The 20934-nt window shown below is 37.4% G+C and overlaps 2 protein-coding genes across 3 annotated transcripts in view; one reads left to right on the top strand and one right to left on the bottom strand.

Annotated features, from left to right (window-relative positions):
• STX8 (syntaxin 8) overlaps positions 1–9116 on the top strand; it is a 73679-nt gene extending 64563 nt beyond the window's left edge. Inside the window, exon 8 of one of the 2 annotated variants that reach the window (XM_070934490.1) lies at positions 8814–9116. In XM_070934490.1, coding sequence (XP_070790591.1) covers positions 8814–8881 — 68 coding nt within the window. In that variant the 3' untranslated portion in view covers positions 8882–9116. Of the gene's footprint in view, positions 1–2209; positions 2291–8813 lie in introns of those variants that run through there. The other variant, XM_070934491.1, reaches the window with a different exon arrangement.
• A 7912-nt stretch (positions 9117–17028) lies between these two features.
• The window catches only part of NTN1 (netrin 1), a 122765-nt gene continuing 118859 nt past the window's right edge, over positions 17029–20934 (bottom strand). The window contains exon 6 of the mRNA XM_070934489.1: positions 17029–18725. Coding sequence (XP_070790590.1) covers positions 18397–18725 — 329 coding nt within the window. The 3' untranslated portion in view covers positions 17029–18396. The remainder of the gene's footprint in view (positions 18726–20934) is intronic.

Here is a 20934-nt window from a genome sequence, read left to right as displayed (position 1 = left end):
TGCTGGCAGAGGAGGCATACAGCGGGTCCCGTCAGCCTGAGTATTCTGGCTGGTGGGATCTAGGAGGAGAGTCTTCTCTGTTGTTGCTCCTGGCCTCTGGAACATCTTGGCCCCCAGAGCCTTGGTAGTACAGTGGTTTAATGCACCCTGTTATTAACACAGCTGCCTGCAATTTCTGCAGGTTCGAATCTTACCAGGCTCAAGGTTGACTCAGCCTTCCATCCTTTCTAAGGTAGGTTAAATGAGGACCCAGTTTGTGGGGGCAATAAGCTGACTTTGTATAAATATACAAAAGTATGAAGGCTATTGCTTAACGCATTGTAAGCCGCCCTGAGTCTCCGGAGAAGGGCGGCATATAAATCAAATTAAAAAAAAATAAAAATGTGAGGTTGGTCCAACCTCCTATCCTGAACACAGTCAGGATCAAACTCCAGGCTATGGGCAGAGTTTTCCTGCAATACTGTGTCCTAACCACTGTGCCACCATATGTGTTTCAGCAGGATTTTACATATTGGTCTCGATTGGTCCAATGAGTTAGCTAGTAAGAGACTAAAGTTGAATCATGCAAACATTCAGGAATAAAACTGAAGAGTATTGTTCTTGGTTGTATATCATTCCATTGCACAACAGAACAACTAGACACAAGAACAGTTTTTCCCCGAATGCCATCACTCTGCTAAACAAATAATTCCCTCAACACTGTCAAACTGGCTGTTCAGTGCATTTATTCAAAGGCACGCATGCATACTTGATGCATTTGTTCAATGTTTTAAAACTTTACACTGAATTAAAGCATCCCAGTTTGTAGCCACATATCTAATCAGTGCCCTTTGTGCTGCTTTCTGATAAGCATACTGGACACTATAACATATTTTAAAAACCAATTTAAGGTAAACTATTTCATTTTATATTATCAGCAATCATTTATAAGCCCCTGAATGTCAGTGAATGAAAAATGCAACTTCCATATTTCCATTGAATGTTGTGATGTCATTGCATAATCACAGAACTTATGTGATGATGTCATGACACATATAATTTTGACATCATTGTGGCTTTGTTATGAATGCTACTAAATTATAGGTTGTCAGTTTTGGTTGTATGCTTGATGAGTTTGGTTTTCTCTATATTTCTTAAAAGTAAATATCATGACAAATCATGATTTTTGTGAGAATATTGATATTCTTTTCTTCCCAGCTCTAACTTGTCATTCAAAAATAAGGCCTGTAGTTGAATTACTCCCATATAGTTTCTCGAATTGTGATTTATGATGTCAGAGGGGCTAAAAACTTTTCATTTATTTATGATAACACAACTATGATAGAAATAGATGGACTAAACAGTCCATGCTGAACTATTTATTGCTGTGCCTGGCAGCATAATAGGATGCTGATGTATCTTGTTAAAAAACACTAGCCCAAGGAGATTTTTTTAATATTTTGACAACATAGGGACCATTTAAAGCAGGGATGTCAAACTCTATTTCATTGAGGGCTGCATCAAGGTTGTGTTTGATCTCAGGGGCTAGGGTGGACATGGCCAGCTCAACGTCACTGGTGTCATGTGGTGGCCTGAGTGTTTTTCCAGCGAAAATGGGCTCCCAAGCTCTGTTTTTGGCTGCAATGGCTTCCTGCAACCCTCTGCCAGTGAAAACGGAGCTCAAGAGGGCTGCCTGCAGCCCTCCTGAGCTCCGTTTTCACTGGCAGAGGCACCTTTCACTGGCAGAGGCACCTTTGCTGTTTCCAGGGTGGCCCCATGGGCCTGATCTTAGCACCCAGCGGGCCTTGAGTTTGACACTCCTGATTTAAAGAAATCACTCTGTTAGCTATGGAATGAACAAGAATTCAAAGTGTTCCAGGGATCATAAGGCTCAAAAAGAATTAATCTTTGGAAGACAACTATCTGCTGTGATATACTTTTTACTTTCATTGTTTTCCCATTTTTAAAATTCTGCAGTGTTTCTCTCAAAGTTTTTTTTTTCTTTTATTATGATGTAATGACAGGAGTTGGAAGGGCGAACGTCTAGCTGGTGACTGTTTCAGGCCCAGACTTCATCACACATACACAAACACCAAGAAAGGGAGTGCCAACATATGTGCCAGTGATCCCAGGTCTTTGTTTCTTTTCCCCAATAGCATGTGTAGAGAAAGCTTTGGGCTTGCTTCCCTTCCTTCTAATTTCTATGTTTTTCTCTCCATTTCCATGCTAGAGAAGTGTTTTTCTCCTAAAGAGAAAGATCGGATTAGAAATACAAAACTAAGATAAAGTTGGACAAATAATTGCTTTTACTGCCTCAGAATAAATGTTCCAACTTTGGTCAAAGGAATCTGTCCTCTGTTTGGAAAGACCTGCTGAATATGGAGTCTTTAACAACTCTGCTTCCCAGAAAGAAAATGGAAAGTGTTTGAAATTCAACTTGGAAATAGCAAAGTATATTATCTGGCATTTCTCTCACTCTAAAAAAAGTAAGAACTGATTTTGATACACACACGCACATTTGTGTGTGTGTGTGTGCATATGTGTGTAAAGAGAGAGAAAGAGTGCATGGAAGTGAGCGCGCAATTGAAGTTTAACAATGATAGATGAGGGGAAACACTTATCTCATTTCCTTTCATTCAGTCAAATTGTGCCTGTGGTTTGGGACCATGAACTCTGGGAATTATTTCATCATAGAGACAATAAACATTTTGGGTTGGAAATTCACTACACACTTTTTCTGATGGAATTTGACATGCAAGACATGTAAAATTCTCATTCTTTTTGCCTTACCAGCTAGTCTCAGTGGATAAGAAAAAAACAAAGATCTTTTTTGTCCACAATTCATTGGAATTGTGGATACTTACACTAAAACTGTATTAAAGTTGATCTTCATTCCTATGTGGTAATTGCTTAAATCACTTATATGGCATTATAGAAAGATAGATATGTATAAAAGAAAACACAAAATTTTAATGAAAGGAGTCAAGTATTCCCATTTGCTATTAGAAAAGATTTTATTAGGTCAAAGTTGCCAACTCCAAATCCTGAGATTAAAGTTTGTCACACATTTAGGTTATATGCCATATCTAGCACAGTTACAGTTTTAATATATGTACAAGCATCAAGAACAACTTTTATAATATGTAATAAATGTTGACTGATTATAAAGTTGTTAGCTTTGAATAACATTGAAAAATAAATTACAGTAAAGATATAATGAACCTATTGCATATATTGTGTGGTAAAAGCTTTCTACAGTGCACGACTCTAATCATTGATCTGAATTTTGTGACTGAAGGCCAAGTTTTAACTCAGAAAATCAAAAAATGGTTTTAAGAGAGAATGTGATATAGTGCCTGCATTTTTTAGTTAAATAAATCCCACTGGTTTCAGGAGTGAGCCAACTTTGTGATTAGTGCGTACGAAATAAGATGATTACCAAGTTTTTTAAATTGAAAAACTAATTGCATACCTCCATCTTTTCTAGCGAATTACATCTGACAAGATTCTTTTATGCTATATAGAATGGCCTGTCAGGGCTTAACTCCAAAAATGAAGTCATGTTGGTTTTTTGTTTTGTTTTTTAAATAGCATTACAGATTTTTTTCCCCCAGGATTTTATCATCTGGGCTGATATTTCCCTTTTTTGTACTGGTTATTACATTTCTAATGTGTTCAATTTGAAGGCAAAAGGAGAAGGGGATGGCAGAGGATGAGATGGTTGGATAGTGTCATCAGCGTAGTGGGAATGATTTTGGGTAGACTTAGAAGACAGTGGTAGACAGTGGGGTCCTGGCGTGCTATGGTCCATGAGGTCACAAAGAGTCACATGATTTAGCGACTGAAAAAAAATGTTCAAATGGACATTATATAATTCATTAATAGTGATGATTAATGCCAGCCACCAAGTTATCTTTGACTTCTAGTGACCACATAGGTAGATTTTCTACATGATAATCTATCCCTAACCTGTTCTTTCAAGTCTCTCAGCAGTACACTCAATAAAAAAAAAATTAAATCCCAAAAGTGAATGCTGTCTGCATTCTTTTAATCATAGATTTGATACACTGTTATCTTGGTGCCAAAGATTGTACCATATTATTTCTTAGATAGATTGCCATTTCTTTGCTTGAATATCTAATGTGTATTGTGTAAGCTTTCTTTTATTTGGAGAAAAATCATTCATGAAGTTTTTTGGCACAATGTTTTGAAACAATAGAAATATCCAATACCACATGGGTTAATTTGAATTGTACTCTGGGATGATTTATGCTGTGAATTCTTTTGAAGATAATTGAATAAGAAACTTGGCAGAACTCAACCCCAATATACTTGCAGATCTGATCTTGTGGAGATTTGACTTTACAACCAGTACGTTTTTTTTGTATTTTCTCCTGTTCAATCATGTCCAATTCTCAGCAATTGCTTGGACAAGTCCCTGCAGTTTTCTTGGCAAGGATTTTCAGAAGTGGTTTGCCCTTGCCTTCTTCCTAGAGTTAAGAGAAAGTTACTTAGGCGCAAAACCAGCTGGTTTTGTGCCTAAGAAGAAGGCTAGAACACAAGGTTTCCCAGTTTCTACCCTGATGCCTCAACCATTGTACCAAACTGGCTCTCATGTTTGTTGTAGTAACTTTCCAAGTCTTCAACAACTTTCTACAAGGCCTGCTCTTGAATTTTGTTCATGGCTTCCATAACTCTGGATGGCAATCTTCAGAATCTACATTTAAGGTTGTTTATGTGACAGATAAAAAGGAGGTCAAAACCAATATTATGATTCTTCTTTGGGGCAAAGAGACACTTGTGCAGCTAAAATGTTCAATACTAACACGGCACACAAACAAAAGAACCAGGCTGCCACATCTACAAAGATCTCTGAAAAAGTATGTGTTAGGTCAAACAAGTCTTTACAAGTACAGTCATCCAAATAGATGTGATTTCAGGCTAAAGTGCTATGTAACAAACAACAAGCTGTCTGCACTTTTTCTACTTCCCACGAAGACAGAAAGTAGAGCTTCACTTTGAGAGCATCTTTTGACCGGTAGCTGACAGGACCAGGTGTTTTAATCTTCAGGCACTTTGTTTTCCGAACACCCTGTGAATATTGTCTTGCTCTGCACTGAAAATGCAATAAGTCTAAGAAAACTTAAGTACATTCTCTGTTTCACCATAACAGACTAACAAACTGTTGTGATCCTTTCCAAAAAACATGCTTAGATATAGTGCTCTGTAGATCTCCAAGGAACGATCTTCACTGAAGTGGGAATAAATGAATTAATCTTGAAGGAGCAACAGGATCCTTTATTGTGTTCGCTGGGGGAAAACAAAACACAGCTGGTTTTTCTGGAAATTCTTCTTTGTGATTTGAGGCTTTACCTGCCAAAAGCCATTGTAACCCATTTCACTGTGACAGTTCTCACATTCTAGCTCTCCTTGAAAACTAAACTTGTCCCTCCTTCCACCTTCATTCAAATTCGGTTTCTGCAAACCCAAGACTTTTATGCATTGAAGCAGGCAGGATAGTAGTTTTACCAGATATTGTTAGTGTCTTGGTTCTTTTTTGCTGTACCGGTTTAACTCGATAGACTCATCGAGTACTTATAGCAAACCAATACTTGATAGAGAAGGGAAAACAAATGAATATTATTTCTGCCAGTCTTTCCTTTTGTCAGCTCTTTCTGTTCTTCATTTGCAAGCAGACAAAAGCAGAATGATAAGGAGCGGCCTTGCCTGGTTCTCAGCAAGCTCCCCCTCCAGCATGCAGAATCTCCTCACTCTCTCCTGGAAAACTGAATTTCCTTTTGCACTTGTTTAGGCATCTCACTCAGCCGTTCCAAAGGCCCTGAAAAAGCACCAGGAGAAGTCAGCAGCTTGGCAAGCTTTGCCTCTTGGAAACTTTGTAATGCAGGAGACAGTGCCCGCCATTGTGCAGCCTTTCTGCAATGGATGGGAGTAAAATAAGCTTGAATGAGTGACTCACTTCAGGGGTACATTGATGTTTACATTTGTCTTGCAGGACTTTGCATATTTTCTTTGGAGGCCTAATTTCAGTCACCACAAAAGTAACTTCTTTTTTTATATATATATACTGTTTTCTTTCACGACATGGATCTCATTTCTTCATCCATCCATTCAGACTAGTATAGCTTTTCCCCTCTAGAGGCTTCCCTTCATCCCAGCCATGGATTTCAGCAGTTCTATCTCTTCCGCATTTGTTTGTGTGAATGTTCACAGAACCAAACTCCAGCCCATAATTTCTTTATGTGTTTTGGATAGCCCTCCTTCTCCTCTAAGAATTCCCTTAGCCAAGTAATTAAGTATGTTTTTCTGGTTTTGATCCATTGTGATGCTGTTGGGAGTTTTGACTATTTTGTAAGGATGGGTTTATCTTTTATTCAATCATTTTTTAAAGATATTCTTCATTATTAGCTAGTCAGACACTTCAGGAATAAATGGCATCAAATATAGTAAGGAAATGGACCAACATAAACGTAGCAATGAAAACGTAAATGAGCTAAAATTTAAAGTAATTGTTTTAAAAATCAGCACAGAGAAGCATATCGGAAAAACCACTATCAAAATATTTTTCTTAACTAATAAACTGTGCCTATTACAGTAATAAATATCAGAGAGTTATCCACAAAACACATGCATACTTTTAACATAAACAGCATAATAAAAGAATGCCACAGGAATTGGAAATTGAATCTCCTAAACCCGTGATGGTGAACCTAAGGCACATGTGCCACAGGTGGCCCAGAACGCGAAGCCATATCTGTGGGCATGCGAGCGTTGTCCTAGCTCAGCTCCAGTGTGCATGCGCGTGCCGGCCAGCTGATTTTCAGGCTTTCCGGTCCCAACGGAAGTCGAGAAATGAGCCGTTTCCAGCCTCCAGAGGGCCTCCGGGGGGTGGGAAAGGCAGTTTTCGCCCTCCCCAGGTTCCTAGAATGCCTCTGGAGCTTGTGGAAGGTGAAAAACAGGCCTACCAGGTCCACCGTGCCATCTCATGCCAAAAGTGTGGGGAGCGCGGGGGGGTACCATTCGCATGCGTGGGAGTGGGGCTCATTGAATTATGGGTGTGGGCACTCATGTGTGTGACCCCCCGTGTTCTCCCTACTTTTGGCACGCGACAGCAAAAAGGTTAGCCATCACTGTCCTAAACCTTATTTTGACTCTCAATAATGAGCTGCAAACTGAATCAAAACAGGACCCTGGGGAGGCTGGGCCTGGCAAGCTTTGCCTGAATTGTTTAATTTAGTACAGTTATATTCCAGTCAGCATCCTTGTTGCAAACACCTAAGACTCCCAGATGGGAAAGTTGTTCCTTCTCACCTACCTTAGGTCTTCATATTTATCTCCATTGGAGATAAATAAATAAAGATAGTGCCAATGTGTGTTAATGCCCTAGCTAGCTCAGTGGGTCAAGTAATATCAATGAGCAGAATACTATTGAATGAGGAAGCTTGAGAGACTGAGTTTATGAAGTGATTGATTGATTGATTGATTGATTTATACCTACAGTATATCTGGTTACAGAAGTTTACTTTATCATGCTGGGTTTTATGTGTTTGACTACCTTCTCTCCTTTTCTTTTTTAAATGGCTTTACTCATAACTGGAGTTGGAGCAGGGGATTGTATCTTTAAAGAACTGTCCTTCCAACATGCCTAGGTTCTGTTGAGTTAATTTGCCTAAGAGGAAAGTAAATGAATGCAGGCTAGATGGCTCTCTTCCTCCCAGAGGCTTAGTTTGGCTTAGAGATTCCCTTTCCCAGAGATCAGAGAAATGGCAACTGGGTGTGTTTGCAAGTCAGGGATGAGCAATTATTTAGGGATGGGTAACAATTTGGTGATTGGAAGCAAAGTTTCATTTTGCCAAGTATTTTGGCAAAGTATTTTGATAGTACTTTGACTATTTTTCCTGACCTTAGAAAAACGATACCAAGTCAGCCATATGGCTCAAGGTGTAACTTGTTTTTCCCCCTCAAAATGGTGGAAAATTATATTGCATCTAAATATGAAACTCTGTAGTATTAAAAAAAAAAAGAAAACAAAACAAAAGAGAGCTGGGCTTTTCAAAGTTGACCTATTTAATTTAAAATATTTAAAGAGGAGAAATATGAAAGTGGAATCCATGCATTTTTTAAGTTAGTTCTTCAGCTACTACATACAAACTGATTGCAATTAATAAACATATAATTAATAAATTATAACTAGGGGTTATAGGATTTATTTAATAATTTCATATGTGTGTATTTATGCTAATCTTAAACTGAATCTGTATGTAAAATTATAGAAATTGAGATGGGAGACTACATGCATTTTCCTGTGCTTGGGCAGAAAAGCAGGAATGTTGAATTAATTTGTTAAATACTGAGAATTTTTAATGTGGTCTTTTGTGCATGTATTCTTAAAATTGTGTGTGGGAATGTGTTAGAAAAATACCTTTTTATAAAACTCTATCTCCCATGCTTGTGTTTCTTCAGCAAAATGGAAATATACTTATTTCTCAAGCAGAATATAAAAGTCATTCTTTCTATTGCTATAATATCTTGAGACATAGGTTTCCACTTACATTTCATAAATCAAAGAGGAATGAAGAGTTAGCTAATACAATTAAACCATACACACATCAGTTATCAAAACAGGCAATACACTGAAATGTTTTTGAAATGGCCCCCGAGAATGAATGGTTGAATTGATAAAACTGAGAAATCAAATGTTGTCTTTTAGAAATAAATCTATTCTTCTCCAATGGAGTTTTCTTTAAAGTGTATCTATTTATGAGATTTAAAATAATTACAAAGAATAATTAGTTTATGTTTTTGGTTTTTTTCAGGGATGATGGTGGTGATCGTATTATTGCTGATTGCTATTGTGGTTGTTGCTGTGTGGCCTACAAAGTAATCAGAGATTATCTCATTTTGCAACTAAGTATTAATAGTCATCTATAGCAAGGACAACCCCACTTTGTTGTTGGCACTGTCCATGGATATAGCTGTTCTCACTCCACTACGAGAGACAGATCTATGCCTGAGCTGCATAAAGATTTTACAAAATTCTGTATAAAACTTTGTATACTCAAGAACATAATTGGAAAAGAAATGACTCATCTGAATAAACTTCAAGGCATAAATTGAAATTAATTTCAAAGAAATACTTCGTCTATAAATGCTTCTAATAGTACTAAGTGGAACTTTCTCTTAATCTCTGCAGTGTCTAATTAAAATATTAGCATTTTCTTTTTAACATTAGTTCCTTATTGCTGAAATAAATGATTCTTCCTGAGAGAATGTCAAAGATTCAAGAGAAACTACCATTTTTGAAGAGTGAACATCTTTCAAATAAATAAAAAATCTACAAAATCTTTGACTTGTGTCAGAGGGCAATTACTATTTGGTTGACTCAGCCTTCCATCCTTTCTAAGGTAGGTTAAATGAGGACCCAGTTTGTGGGGGCAATAAGCTGACTTTGTATAAATATACAAAAGAATGAAGGCTATTGCTTAACGCACTGTAAGCCGCCCTGAGTCTCCGGAGAAGGGCGGCATATAAATCAAATTAAAAAAAAAAAAAAAAAAACTATTGTAAAATGGTAGCTATCAGATATATATTTTGGAAAGAAAAGATGAAGTTTCTGTCCAAAAATGTAGAATCAAACATATTATGTTAAATACCTGGATTTCTTTACCAAGGTACATTAATAGCAGGGAAGAAATGGAATTAGTGTAGATATCCAGAGTTTCAAAATGTGTTTTTTTCTATATACATGTTCTGAAAGTAAATGAAAATTATTCTCTTAACAGAATTGGCAGGAAAATGACTTTATGTCTCTCTGTAACTTGCCCTGAACACTCAAAATCTACAGTGAAGGATTAGCAAAGCACATTTGGGAGAATGATCAGGGCTTCAAGGGAGACAAATCCTGTTGCATCAACATCTTTCTATGTATGCAACACTGGATTAAAAACCCCAGTGTTAATCCATGTCCAGATATTGTTATTTTTGCTGTATATATATATTGACATAATGGACAGCAAGGCAGTAAGACTGAATAGAAGCCATTTTAATCTATAGGATTTCTTTTGTTATCTTGTATTTTACTTTATTTTCTATCCTTTTCTGCCACAAATATTTAAAGCCTTTATCTGTGTTCTTGAATATCTAGGATTAATGACATTCTAGCCCATGTAGTATTGATATATGTTGAATAATGCTGTGCTATGAGATCTGAGGATTTCAAACAAAAACTATATTAAGAGCCTTATCTACAACTCCAGTATAGGGCTGAAACTCTTTAGTCAACTTTTGTGTGTGTGTTATTTAGTATTTCATCTACTCCATGTTTGACCGAATAGAATTGATAATCCATTATTGAATATGATAAAGGTTCAATTTTTTAAAAACAAATCGATATATTTATTAGAAAGATAGGATAAAAATCTGCAAATGAAATGTTTGACCAGCTGATATGAAAGGCTATTTTTTCTATTGCCAGAGGTTTTCACCATAGGGGACCCATCACAAGAAGTTGCCTTTCAATTGTACAAACAAAAAAGGCAAACTATCATAATATAATTAATTGTATTAGACATGGATGTTGCAAAGATGCTTTTCAAAAGGCAACTGGACTTTTCATGACCTGGATGATTGACAATATCCATAGACAGTTATACATGGATATACTTCGTGATATTAATTAGAGCAATGGAGCAATACATCACAATTGAATTTGCTAAAAAAAAAAAAAAAGGGAAATTCTATTTTGGGATGTATTAATAGCAGCAATAGAATCTAGTTCCCAGGAAATAACCTGCTCACTCTACTCCTCTTGGTCATTCTCTACTTGCAAAAGAATGTCCATGACAAACTGCATTGAATTCAGAGGAGATACCAAAGAAAACCAAGTCCATGAGGAACAGTTAAGGGATCTGAATCTGTGTAACCTGCAGAAGACCAAGGGGTCATATGTTACTAGTCTCCAGTACTGGAAGAGTTGAGTGGGGAAAGGAGTAGTCTTATTTATCTGTAGGTCAAGGCCAGAACCAGCTGATAAAAGTTGCAGGGATGTAGATTCAGCTTATATATAAAAAGAATTTTTTGATGGACAGAACTCTCAACTGATGCCATTGGTTGCTTTGTGTAGAAGTATAGTTGCCCTTCAACAGAAGTATTCAAATCAAATATCGAGTTGTCCAAATTCTTTAGCAGATCCTTCATTGAGCCAAAGGATCAAACTAGATGACTTATGAGCTCTTTCCAACTCTGTGGTGAAATGAAGAGTCAGAGTGAGCAGCTTCCTTTTTACTGAAAGGTAGGAGGGTCACTTTTCCACTGAAGAGTTCTGGTCATTTCAGTTTAGGTTTTCATTATTACTGGAGAAATTCACTTCTGAAGCTGGAACAGGTCAAATTTTTCTGTGCTTATGAATTCATTTAAAGTAAAAAGGGATCAGAGTGACTTGATAGCTTTTAGGTAAATCAAGCACAGAAAAGATTGGCTTATCCCCCGATCTTTAGTATTGATTAATGCTATTTTCCCAACAGGTAGTTCTCCTTGGAGAAAAATGTTTAAAACTGTCTCCTTGAGATGCTTGTCTCCTAAATTAAATGTTGAAAAGAAATAATCCATTCATTTTTATATAATTATTTATAATTATATAAATAATTACCATTTATTATAATTTTATAAAATGATTCATTTTTATAACAATCCAGTAAATTTAGCCAAGCTTAGAGAAAAGCAGCTGAATCTCCTGTGTTGAAATGAATTTTGAGCTCTAAAGACTTTCTGGATATTTGCTTGCAGAATTGGGAAACTAATACCAACTGGCCTATTTGTTATATGGAGATAACGTGTGTGCTAAACTTTTTTTTCAGATCAAATAAATAGTGTTTTTAAACTTAAAATATGTGTTGGGTGAACAGATAAATCCAAATGAAATTGTGCAGATACATCATTTATACAGTATATATTGGAGTTACCACACAGAGTTTGGATGATGGAATCTCCGCTTCTCATCTAATTAAAGGAACCAGTTGCAAGTTAATAATTGACTAGCTGTTTTCAGAAGAGGAGCTCATGTTCCCTCAAAGCTGAAAAGGAAGTGTCGCTTTGTTCATTCTGCTGCAACAGAAGAAACTGCCATGGGTAGAAGTTTATAAGAGTTTATTTGACAGATGTCTGGATTTAGTCTTATCAAGTGGATTCTGCACTGTTACATGCTCCATCTGCTTCATTATATCATCCCATCTAACGAAGGTAAAAGAAGGGTGGGTACATAAGAAAATCCACAACTTTTTTCCCCACATGTCATTAAATATATTCATATATATATAACCATAATATATTAGTATGCATTGTAAAGAAACATTGTCGCAAAACTATATGCAAAGGTCATAACTAAGCAACATTTACAGTTCATAATTATTAACAGGAATAATAGGAACAGAGGATTATTATCCCTGGGGGAAGGAGTTAAGGCGATGAAGGGAAGGAACATAAAGTGGACCGAGTAAAGAGAACAAAGCTGTATTACTTGTGTCTGAATGTTTCAGTTGTTCTCAGAATGGTTTGCGTTGCATTTCTTTTGTTAACATAGAGCTTGGAATATTCTCAAGAGTCCCTCAACATTAGAGATTATATCAGTAGTCTTTACAACCTTCTCGTGTCACTCTTTTAAAAAAAAGATGTAAGGCACCAATTGGTTCTACTGCAGATACATACATCTCACTCTAGTGATTCTTTTCCCATTCAGAAAAACAAGATGATTTCCTTATAATTAAAATATGTGTCTTAAAAGTTGCAAGGTTGTCTTACACAATGCAGGGTTGCATTATTTTAGCAGGGGGTTTAGGAAGCTTTCCAGCTATCTAACTAAGCCATTGTATTTGATAGAGCATTCTTATTCTATGCTAGGCCCATAAACTTCAGTTGTATTAGGGGTCACCTTTTGCATAACTCTTGGCCTTCAAATAAAATTATCAGCTGAAAATGTAGATGAATCTGGTTATATGCTGCCTCTTGAGAACATATGACTGCGTGGCAAGAATTATGCCTCTACCAATAAATGGCCTAAAGTATTGCAATGGATTTTGTTTTATTCTTTTGTTTTGTTTTTTTATTTGAAGCTGAAATGATCTGTTAAATAAAAGGAGGTATAGTTATGTATACAAAGCTATATTTACTGTATATAGAAGTACAGAACAAGCCCTTAATCATGTCAAGATAGACCCTATTGAACAAACAAAAAGGGAACTTACTACTGTAGGCAGAATCAGGATTGTTATATTTTCTAGTGTATTATATTTTTGATTAGTATATAGATTCTGCCCTCTAGCTATTTTACATTTTGTACTAATTCTACAATCAGCCTTGATTTTTTTTTTTTTTTTGGTTTGGTAGTTTCTTCTCCATTTGCTAGTTGATGCAACTATCACATTTCACAGCTTTTCAAAATATTTGTGTTACAGAAGGTAAGACTTTTTCAACTCTTTGAAAGAGATTAAACACCATGAACATATATGTTTTGCAATCATGTTGAATGATGATATATAGTGGTTATCAATATTTCACAAAAGCAATCACAAATTGCCTCCCACATTTCTATACAGGATTACAATGTTTGCTCCTTTGTAGTCAAGATGTGGATTTGACAACAAAGGCACTGTCATAAAAAACCAAATTTTACCAAGCTTTGCAATGAAAACACCTTGTTAATCTGAGATGTTACTCATTTGTAAATTAACATAGATTTATTTTCTTTTGAGGTGCTGATTACAGGCCAGGCCTAACCGCCCCCCCCCCCATTTATCTTGAAATATACACATTCAAAGGAAATCATTGCATCAGACTGCCCAACACATTGCATGAAAATTGAGGAACACTAGAGCAATTTAATGAAATCCTGAACATTACTAGCAAATCAGACAAAGCAATGCACAAGGCCACCAAAATTGTTTTTTAGGATTTCGTGGAAATACATCGCCTGTGACATAACTGATGTTTCTGAATTGTTTCTTATAATGCAATGTAATGTAATGACTATTAATAATCCTGAAAATCTGTGATTAAAATTTTTATACTGTTGGTAATCTCTCTCTCTCTCTCACTCCAGCCTTATGCTTTGTTCACAGTTCCCCCTAGTGCTGTTACACTTTTGTGGGCTACCACACAATGCCAAAGAATTATTTAAAAAAACAAAAACAAATCAAAACTTCTGTAAAGTCCTGACTTGTAAAAAAAAAAAAAAAAAAAAAAAAAAAGCAAAGCCAAAAAAGTAAAAAAATGGCCCAAGTCTTTTAAAAAAACACACAAACTAATAAATGGGGAAAGATACTCATCACTGCTGCTAATAAGTCTGCAATTTGACTCTAAATAGGTGCCTTGTTTTCCTATATCCTAGACAAACAAAGTCCAATGCAAAACAGCATAGTTTTTCTTAGGACAGTGATGGCTAACCTTTTTGCTATCGCGTGCCAAAAGTGGGAGGAGCACGGGGGGGTGTCGCACGCACGCGTGCCCACATCCATAATTCAATGCGCCCTGACCCTCTAGGCTCCCCCACTTTTGGCACGCGATGGCACGGTGGCCCAGGTACGCCTGTTTTTTGCCGTCCCCAGGCTCCAGAGGCTTTCTTGGAGTCTGAGGAGGATGAAAACGGCCTCCCCCCCCCCCAAGAGGCCTTCCGGAAGCCGGAAATGGCCTGTTTGCCGACTTCCAGTGGGCCCAAAAGGCCTGAAAATCGTGTGCCCACTGATACGGCTCCGCGTGCCACCTGTGGCACACGTGCCATAGGTTTGCCATCACGGTCCTAGGACATGACCCAGGAGAGAATGTGTTCATTAATTTAATGGACAATGGGTCAACATAGAAACACCTTTGTGTTTCTTAGTAAAATATGTATCAGATATAATTAAATGCCTCTTCTTCCACTTTCTTTTTTCTGTTCATTTCCACAATGCTGTCTGGATAATGGATATCCTGTTATTTTGTGCCAGAGTAAAAGCTGGGTATTATTGGCTTTGAGTTCTCTACTTGGGCTGCTAAAATCAACAGGGAATCGATCTATTGATCTTAGCTAGATCTTGAGGGATGGGTATAAAGTGCTCAGCAGCTACAAGCTTATTGTTCTTCCTCTGAGGAACCTCAACAGAAGATACGGATTATATTGCATCTCTCATAAAGTGGTACTAGACATGGTTGATTCTTTCAGAGAACACAGCCTGGAAAAAGTAGAACTATAGAGATATTTTAAATGAGAACAAACCAACATGAAACCAGTTTTAATTAGTTCAACCCTCTATATAGAAATTATTGTCAATTCTGAAAGGCAGTGTACATCTCTTGAGAACAGTGTTTAGCTTTTTTTGTTACTCCATCATAGCTATCAATATCACATTTCTGTTAGTTTTGATAACAGCTTGCCATTTTCTACAATGACGTTTCATGGTTACGGTTAATTTTAAGTCTTGTGGAGTGATGTAGAGTTGCCGGACATATTTTCTGTGTGTCTGAAACTAATGGCATCTGTGCACACATTAGAGATATCCAGCCTGCTTTTACCCAATATTCCTTGGTTTTCTGACTGCAGCTACATTGTTTGTGTGTGCCTATGTCTATATTTATAGTATATACGAATACATACATCATTAATTTTATAAACCTAAAGCAGGGCTTTGAGCAAAAATAACAAAGGATTTCAACTGGCATTCCAATGAATACTACAATGATCTGGAAAGTTAGTTTTGACAAGCTCAAATATGCTGGATATCATTCCCATATGATGAACAAGCTGAGAGTAGAAAGTTGAGATGTTTTACTGAGGTTAATCCAAAAAGCTCCAGCTAAACTACACATAAGGGGCCACTATTATCATGAAGATCCCTTAGCAGATAAATCAAGATTGGAAATTATAAAATGTTTGAAAGTTGCTGCTTCCTAAGAGAGGAAACTTTTGGAATGACTGATCTCCATGTGTACCATGATGAGTTGGTAAAAATGGGCTGCATCAAAGAGTGGAATGGAAGGATGTTATTTTCTAATGTTACCCAATGTGTAACGTTTCTTGCAAGGAATAGAATAGAGAGAAGTGTCCACAATGTAAACTCCCTTCTCAGTTGGTATTCTACTACTAAAATGTGAGGCTGATTATTTACTTTTGTTCCCATTGTTTTCCAGAACTAAGCCATTTTTGGACCTTGGACATTTTTGGATTAAAATTCCTTCTGGGTTCAAAATTAGAACTGATGAAATCTCTGCTGACATAGACACCAATGCTGGGAGAATGGTCTGTGTACAGATAGTTCTCAACTTACAACAGTTCATTTAGTGACCGTTTGAAGTCACAACAGCACTGAAAAATGTGACAACCATTTTTCACAAATACAACCATTGCAGCATCCCCATGGTCATGTGATCCAAATTCAGATACTTGGCAATTGGCTCACATTTATGATGGTTACAGTGTCCTAGATTATTTGATCCCCTTTTGCGACCTTCTGACAGGGAAAGTCAGTGGGGAAACCAGATTCACTTAACAACCGGGTTACTAATTTAAGAACTGCAGTGATTCACGTAACAAACATAGCAAGAAAAGTCATAAAATGGGGCAAAACTCACTAAACAAATTTAGCAAATGTTAGGCTCAATTGTGGTTGTAACTTGAGGACTCTATTTTTCTGTCGAAATTCAGCTGATAGAAAAAAAGGGACGGTCCATAGGTTTCTGCGAGTGTGCAAAGCAACTAAGCCAGTGTATTTTCTTCTTTCCCAGGAACAATTTCTCTTACTCCCCCTACCATCTACTTCCCTGGCATCTGGCCACTTTACACTTATTTGTGCTGAATTTAATGCAGCCTTCCTGGTTTGCTTGCAAGGGAAGTGGAGATTGTATGAACAGAAAGCTCACTTCTTGTGAACTTAATATGGAAGAGAAAGCCCACTGCCAACTTTTCTGTTTAAGGAAGTGCAGATTTCTGTAGAAGAAATGTGGTAGAATGATTCCCTCATTCTAAATCATAGTTTTACAAGTAAGAAATTAAAGCTATGTATAGTAAGCTTTTTAAAACAAAACGATTAATTAGCTCGGACTCTTTTTCATCTTTATAAGCAGTAGTAAAACTTCTTTGATCCCCCCCCTTCTCTTCATCCATGCATGTAGGTAAGTTACAAATCTTGACAAATTCAGCCAGTTCATAAGATGATCTGCAGTTCAGAAACATGCTTGATGAAGACAGCAGCAGTAAGATGTTGAAATCTTAACATGAGATATTAATGACCACAACTGAGACACTAATGTGGAGAGATGGAATTTCATTGCACACTTTCATAAGACATGTTTCCATGGTCTGGGCGCTGAAATATTAACACAGTGTTATCTCAAGAGAAAAATCAGTATAGGATCTGTCCTATGTAACTTTTGCTTTATGCAATTGAGATGAATTCCTTTTATGTATAAAGCGGTTATTATTTTGAGATTGCATTTGTTTTCATGTTTTGATGAATTTAGAAAGAAAAAAATAAAACTGGTTTTCTTTTGGTGGAATTGTGTTCACAAATGCAGCACTGCAAGCAGATTTTCTAAAAAGCCAGGTCTAGTAATTTGACCCTTCTTTTAGCTGAGTGTTGACTAGTGTTCTTCTAGGTATTGCTACTCATTGGGTATCCATCATTCAACTGTTCCATAAATGCAACCTTCTTCACAATTCTCATCTTCCTTTCTTTAGGACCAAGTTGCCTTTTTTTATATGAGCAATAAGAATTTACTGTACATTTCACACATTTATGACTGCTCTCATTTACAATGGCGAGTAAGGTATGTCAGATTGCACAAGCAATCTGACATGTTCTGTAAGTTGCTGTGTAACAGATGATAGAAGAACCATCCAGCAGACTGTTACGCAGTACCCGATGGTCAATTTTTAGCCAACAATCCCGTTTGTCTGTTCTTCCTACCAACAGCAATCTGTTTCCATTTCTTGCAAGCGAAGACATAGAAGAGGATCGTTTCTGTCCAATATCGTTCTTTTCAGTGACAAGTTGTTGGTTCTTGTTTGGACTTGAGAAGTAGTTAAGGTGGTGAATTTAAGGCAGTTCATCATCCTTCAGACCAAAATGATTTGAGAAAAAAGTGAAAAAAAAGGAAATCAAATGGGAGAACGGGAAGTAGTAACTGATCTAATATTTGTTACTATGGTGAGTAGGGATTTACAGTTAGTTTTCTCACTAGTTTTTGTGTGGGTTTTGTATTTATGAGGGCCAAAATGGGCATAACTCACAGGTTACTAATTCCTCACTTGTCCTCCCCACCCAGTTGCATATAAATTGCAAAGTGAGCTTCTTGCCAGTGTCCCTAATCCCACTTCATCTGCTCTGACTCGGACACGAAAGGATGTGCAGTCTTTCCTTGTCTCTGATTCTCCCTCTAGGCTTTCTTGCATTTCCCCTTCTTTTCTCGTTGCTGGAACTTTCTCAGGCGCCTGGCCCATGTGTCCCTCCATTGTATCACAAGGCTGCTTTTGTCTGCTACAAGGCCATTCTGATCTGGAGAGTTCTCATCATGGCCCAGTAACAAATATTTCTTCATAGGCTTGATCTTGGGACACTTGCAGGCAATGTCCTTGGAGCGTATCCAGAGGATCTGGTCACCACGCCGTATCCGATTCGCCCCTTGCTTGTAAACAGAGATGATGTTGACTGTGAACTTCCACCATTCTGCAGCTTTCTCTGCTTTCAGGATGTGGATCTGGACAGCTGGAGACAGAAAGTCAGGAGAAGGTCATTTCTTTAATGCATTTTGCAGTTTTCCTCAAGATCGTCAAGCACAAGTTACAGTGGAAAGCAAGATTTGCATGTGTTCACCCATTACGCAGAAATGTAAGGTGATTAGGGATTTGGTATGCCCCTAATGCTTAATTCCTTGTGCTTGGCTAAAGGTCACACATTCAGTTCAAAATGAGAAGCGGTGCTTACTTTAGGATGCTTGTACTGAATCAATAATTCAATCTGGGTTATTGATTTAAAAACAGAGTAGCTCTTTAAATTAATTATTTTTTGTGCATTCCTATTTTTAAGAAAGTGAGAAAATAGAAGCCATTGCCAATTGCCTGGAAAGGAGGTGAGGAACTGCTGAACCATGTGATAGAAGTAGATCTCTGAGAAGCTGCTCTTCCTCCCCCTCAAGCCCAGGGGATAAAGCAGCCTGCAGAAGGGCAGGGAAGCATTCATCTTGAGTAAGAGCAGCACGCCTTATTCTAATCTGTCTTTCACCTGATGACAGGCCTTCTATCGCCTGGTTGCCTGCCAAGAGCTCAAAGAGACATTTGCCTAAAAGAAAACTTCCCAGCTAGCTGGTTAACAGGGTTGAGAACCTCTCACAGCAGGGAAAAGGAAGCAGCCACCAGAGATAACTCCATCTGGTTCTATTCGTGGCAAAGCTTGTCCTTTGAGCCTGAAAGCTATCCCATTCAATCTCCATCCTGGTAGCAGGGAGAACACCTTTACAATGGGAGTAGGGAGGGGGGCAGCAAAGAGAGCAAGCTGCAGAGCCTGCATAAGCAGCTCCACAAGGTGCTCCTTTCCAGCAGTTTCCCCCCCACCCCACCATCCCCAAGGGAGAGACCCAAAGAAAGCAAGCAATGTTTTTTTTCTTGCCTGGACTCCTGGGGACAATACAGGCTCAGCTTTTTCTAAATGTGTCTTAGATGTGCATACTTTTGAGATGGTGAGCAGAAAAGGTTGGGGTTCCCATCCTCCTGGTGGCTTGCAAAGTTTTACCGTTCAAGAAAAACAGTTAACAACTGTAGCTTTATTGATTTATTTAAATCCCACTTTTATTATTTTTAGAAATGTTGAAGAAGCTTTCCTCTTATGGTAAAATTGTATTTCTCAGAATGCCAACTGCATTCACAGCCTAGGCAGGGCTTCAACTATTATATTGAAGCAGAAGCTATGGGGAAATGGATAGTTTATGGGTAGAAGAATAAGGAGAGCCCAAGGAAGATGGGTTTTAGCTGAGAAGAGCTTTCTCTCCAGAGAAAGGCCCATATCAGTAAGAAATAGGCAAGATAAACATTTACACCAAACACTTATAATCTTGGAAAGTTTGTTATGGTCTTTATCAACTTCAATTTCCTTGCAAGATTTCTAAAGAACTACTAGTGCTGAGAACTGAAGCATACCCAATAAATATACAGTACTGAAAGGAGATTGGGGCCACATCCATTTATTAATGTGCTACTAGCCAACCACCAGATGGCACTATAATACTATAGGCACTGAGAAATTGTCCCAAAGGTGCTTTTTCAAGAGGCAACTGGATTTACTTGTTTTTCTTTGAAGACGTTTTGCTTCTCATTCAAGAAGCTTCTTCAGCTCTTTACATGGGAGTAGATCTGAAGAAGCTTCTTGAATGAGAAGCAAAACGTCTTCAAAGAAAAACAAGTATGTCCAATTGCCTCTTGAAAAAGCACCTTTGGGACGACCATGACTGAATGACTGAGAATCTCCATAGGCACTGAGAAATTGTGACCACTTCCCAAAACGAGGAGATACCATCTACAAACATGCTAACCCATTGAGATAAAGTCCTGCTTAATTCAGAAGTTTTCTTCTAGATACCAACAGGATTGCACTTTAAATGGCCTGCTTCTTTTCCAGCATGTTAGGCACTGTATAACGTATAAATAAGAATTCTTAATGGCTTTTGTGGTGTGGGAGAAATCATTCTGCATTCAGAATTTTCTCCCATTGAAATTTCAAATATATAGCAAAATCCTTTAAAATAGTAATGGTGGGAAATGATAACAAAATATGTTCTCCTGTTCTTATATTGAATAAAGGCAAGGCTATCACTTCCAAAGGATTCTAGGATTATTTTAAAAATCAAATTAAACCAAACTTTGGTTTCAAAAGCTATTCAATATAGTCATTTGGATTACCTTCCCATTCCTTCCAATGTGTA

Source organism: Pituophis catenifer, unplaced genomic scaffold (genome assembly GCF_029215685.1).
Source record: "Pituophis catenifer annectens isolate HBS135680 unplaced genomic scaffold, rPitCat1.0.hap2 SCAF_2, whole genome shotgun sequence".
In the NCBI taxonomy this organism is placed as follows: domain Eukaryota; kingdom Metazoa; phylum Chordata; class Lepidosauria; order Squamata; family Colubridae; genus Pituophis; species Pituophis catenifer.
Note: the sequence above shows the minus strand (reverse complement) of the source record. Positions and strands in the feature narration are given on the sequence as shown.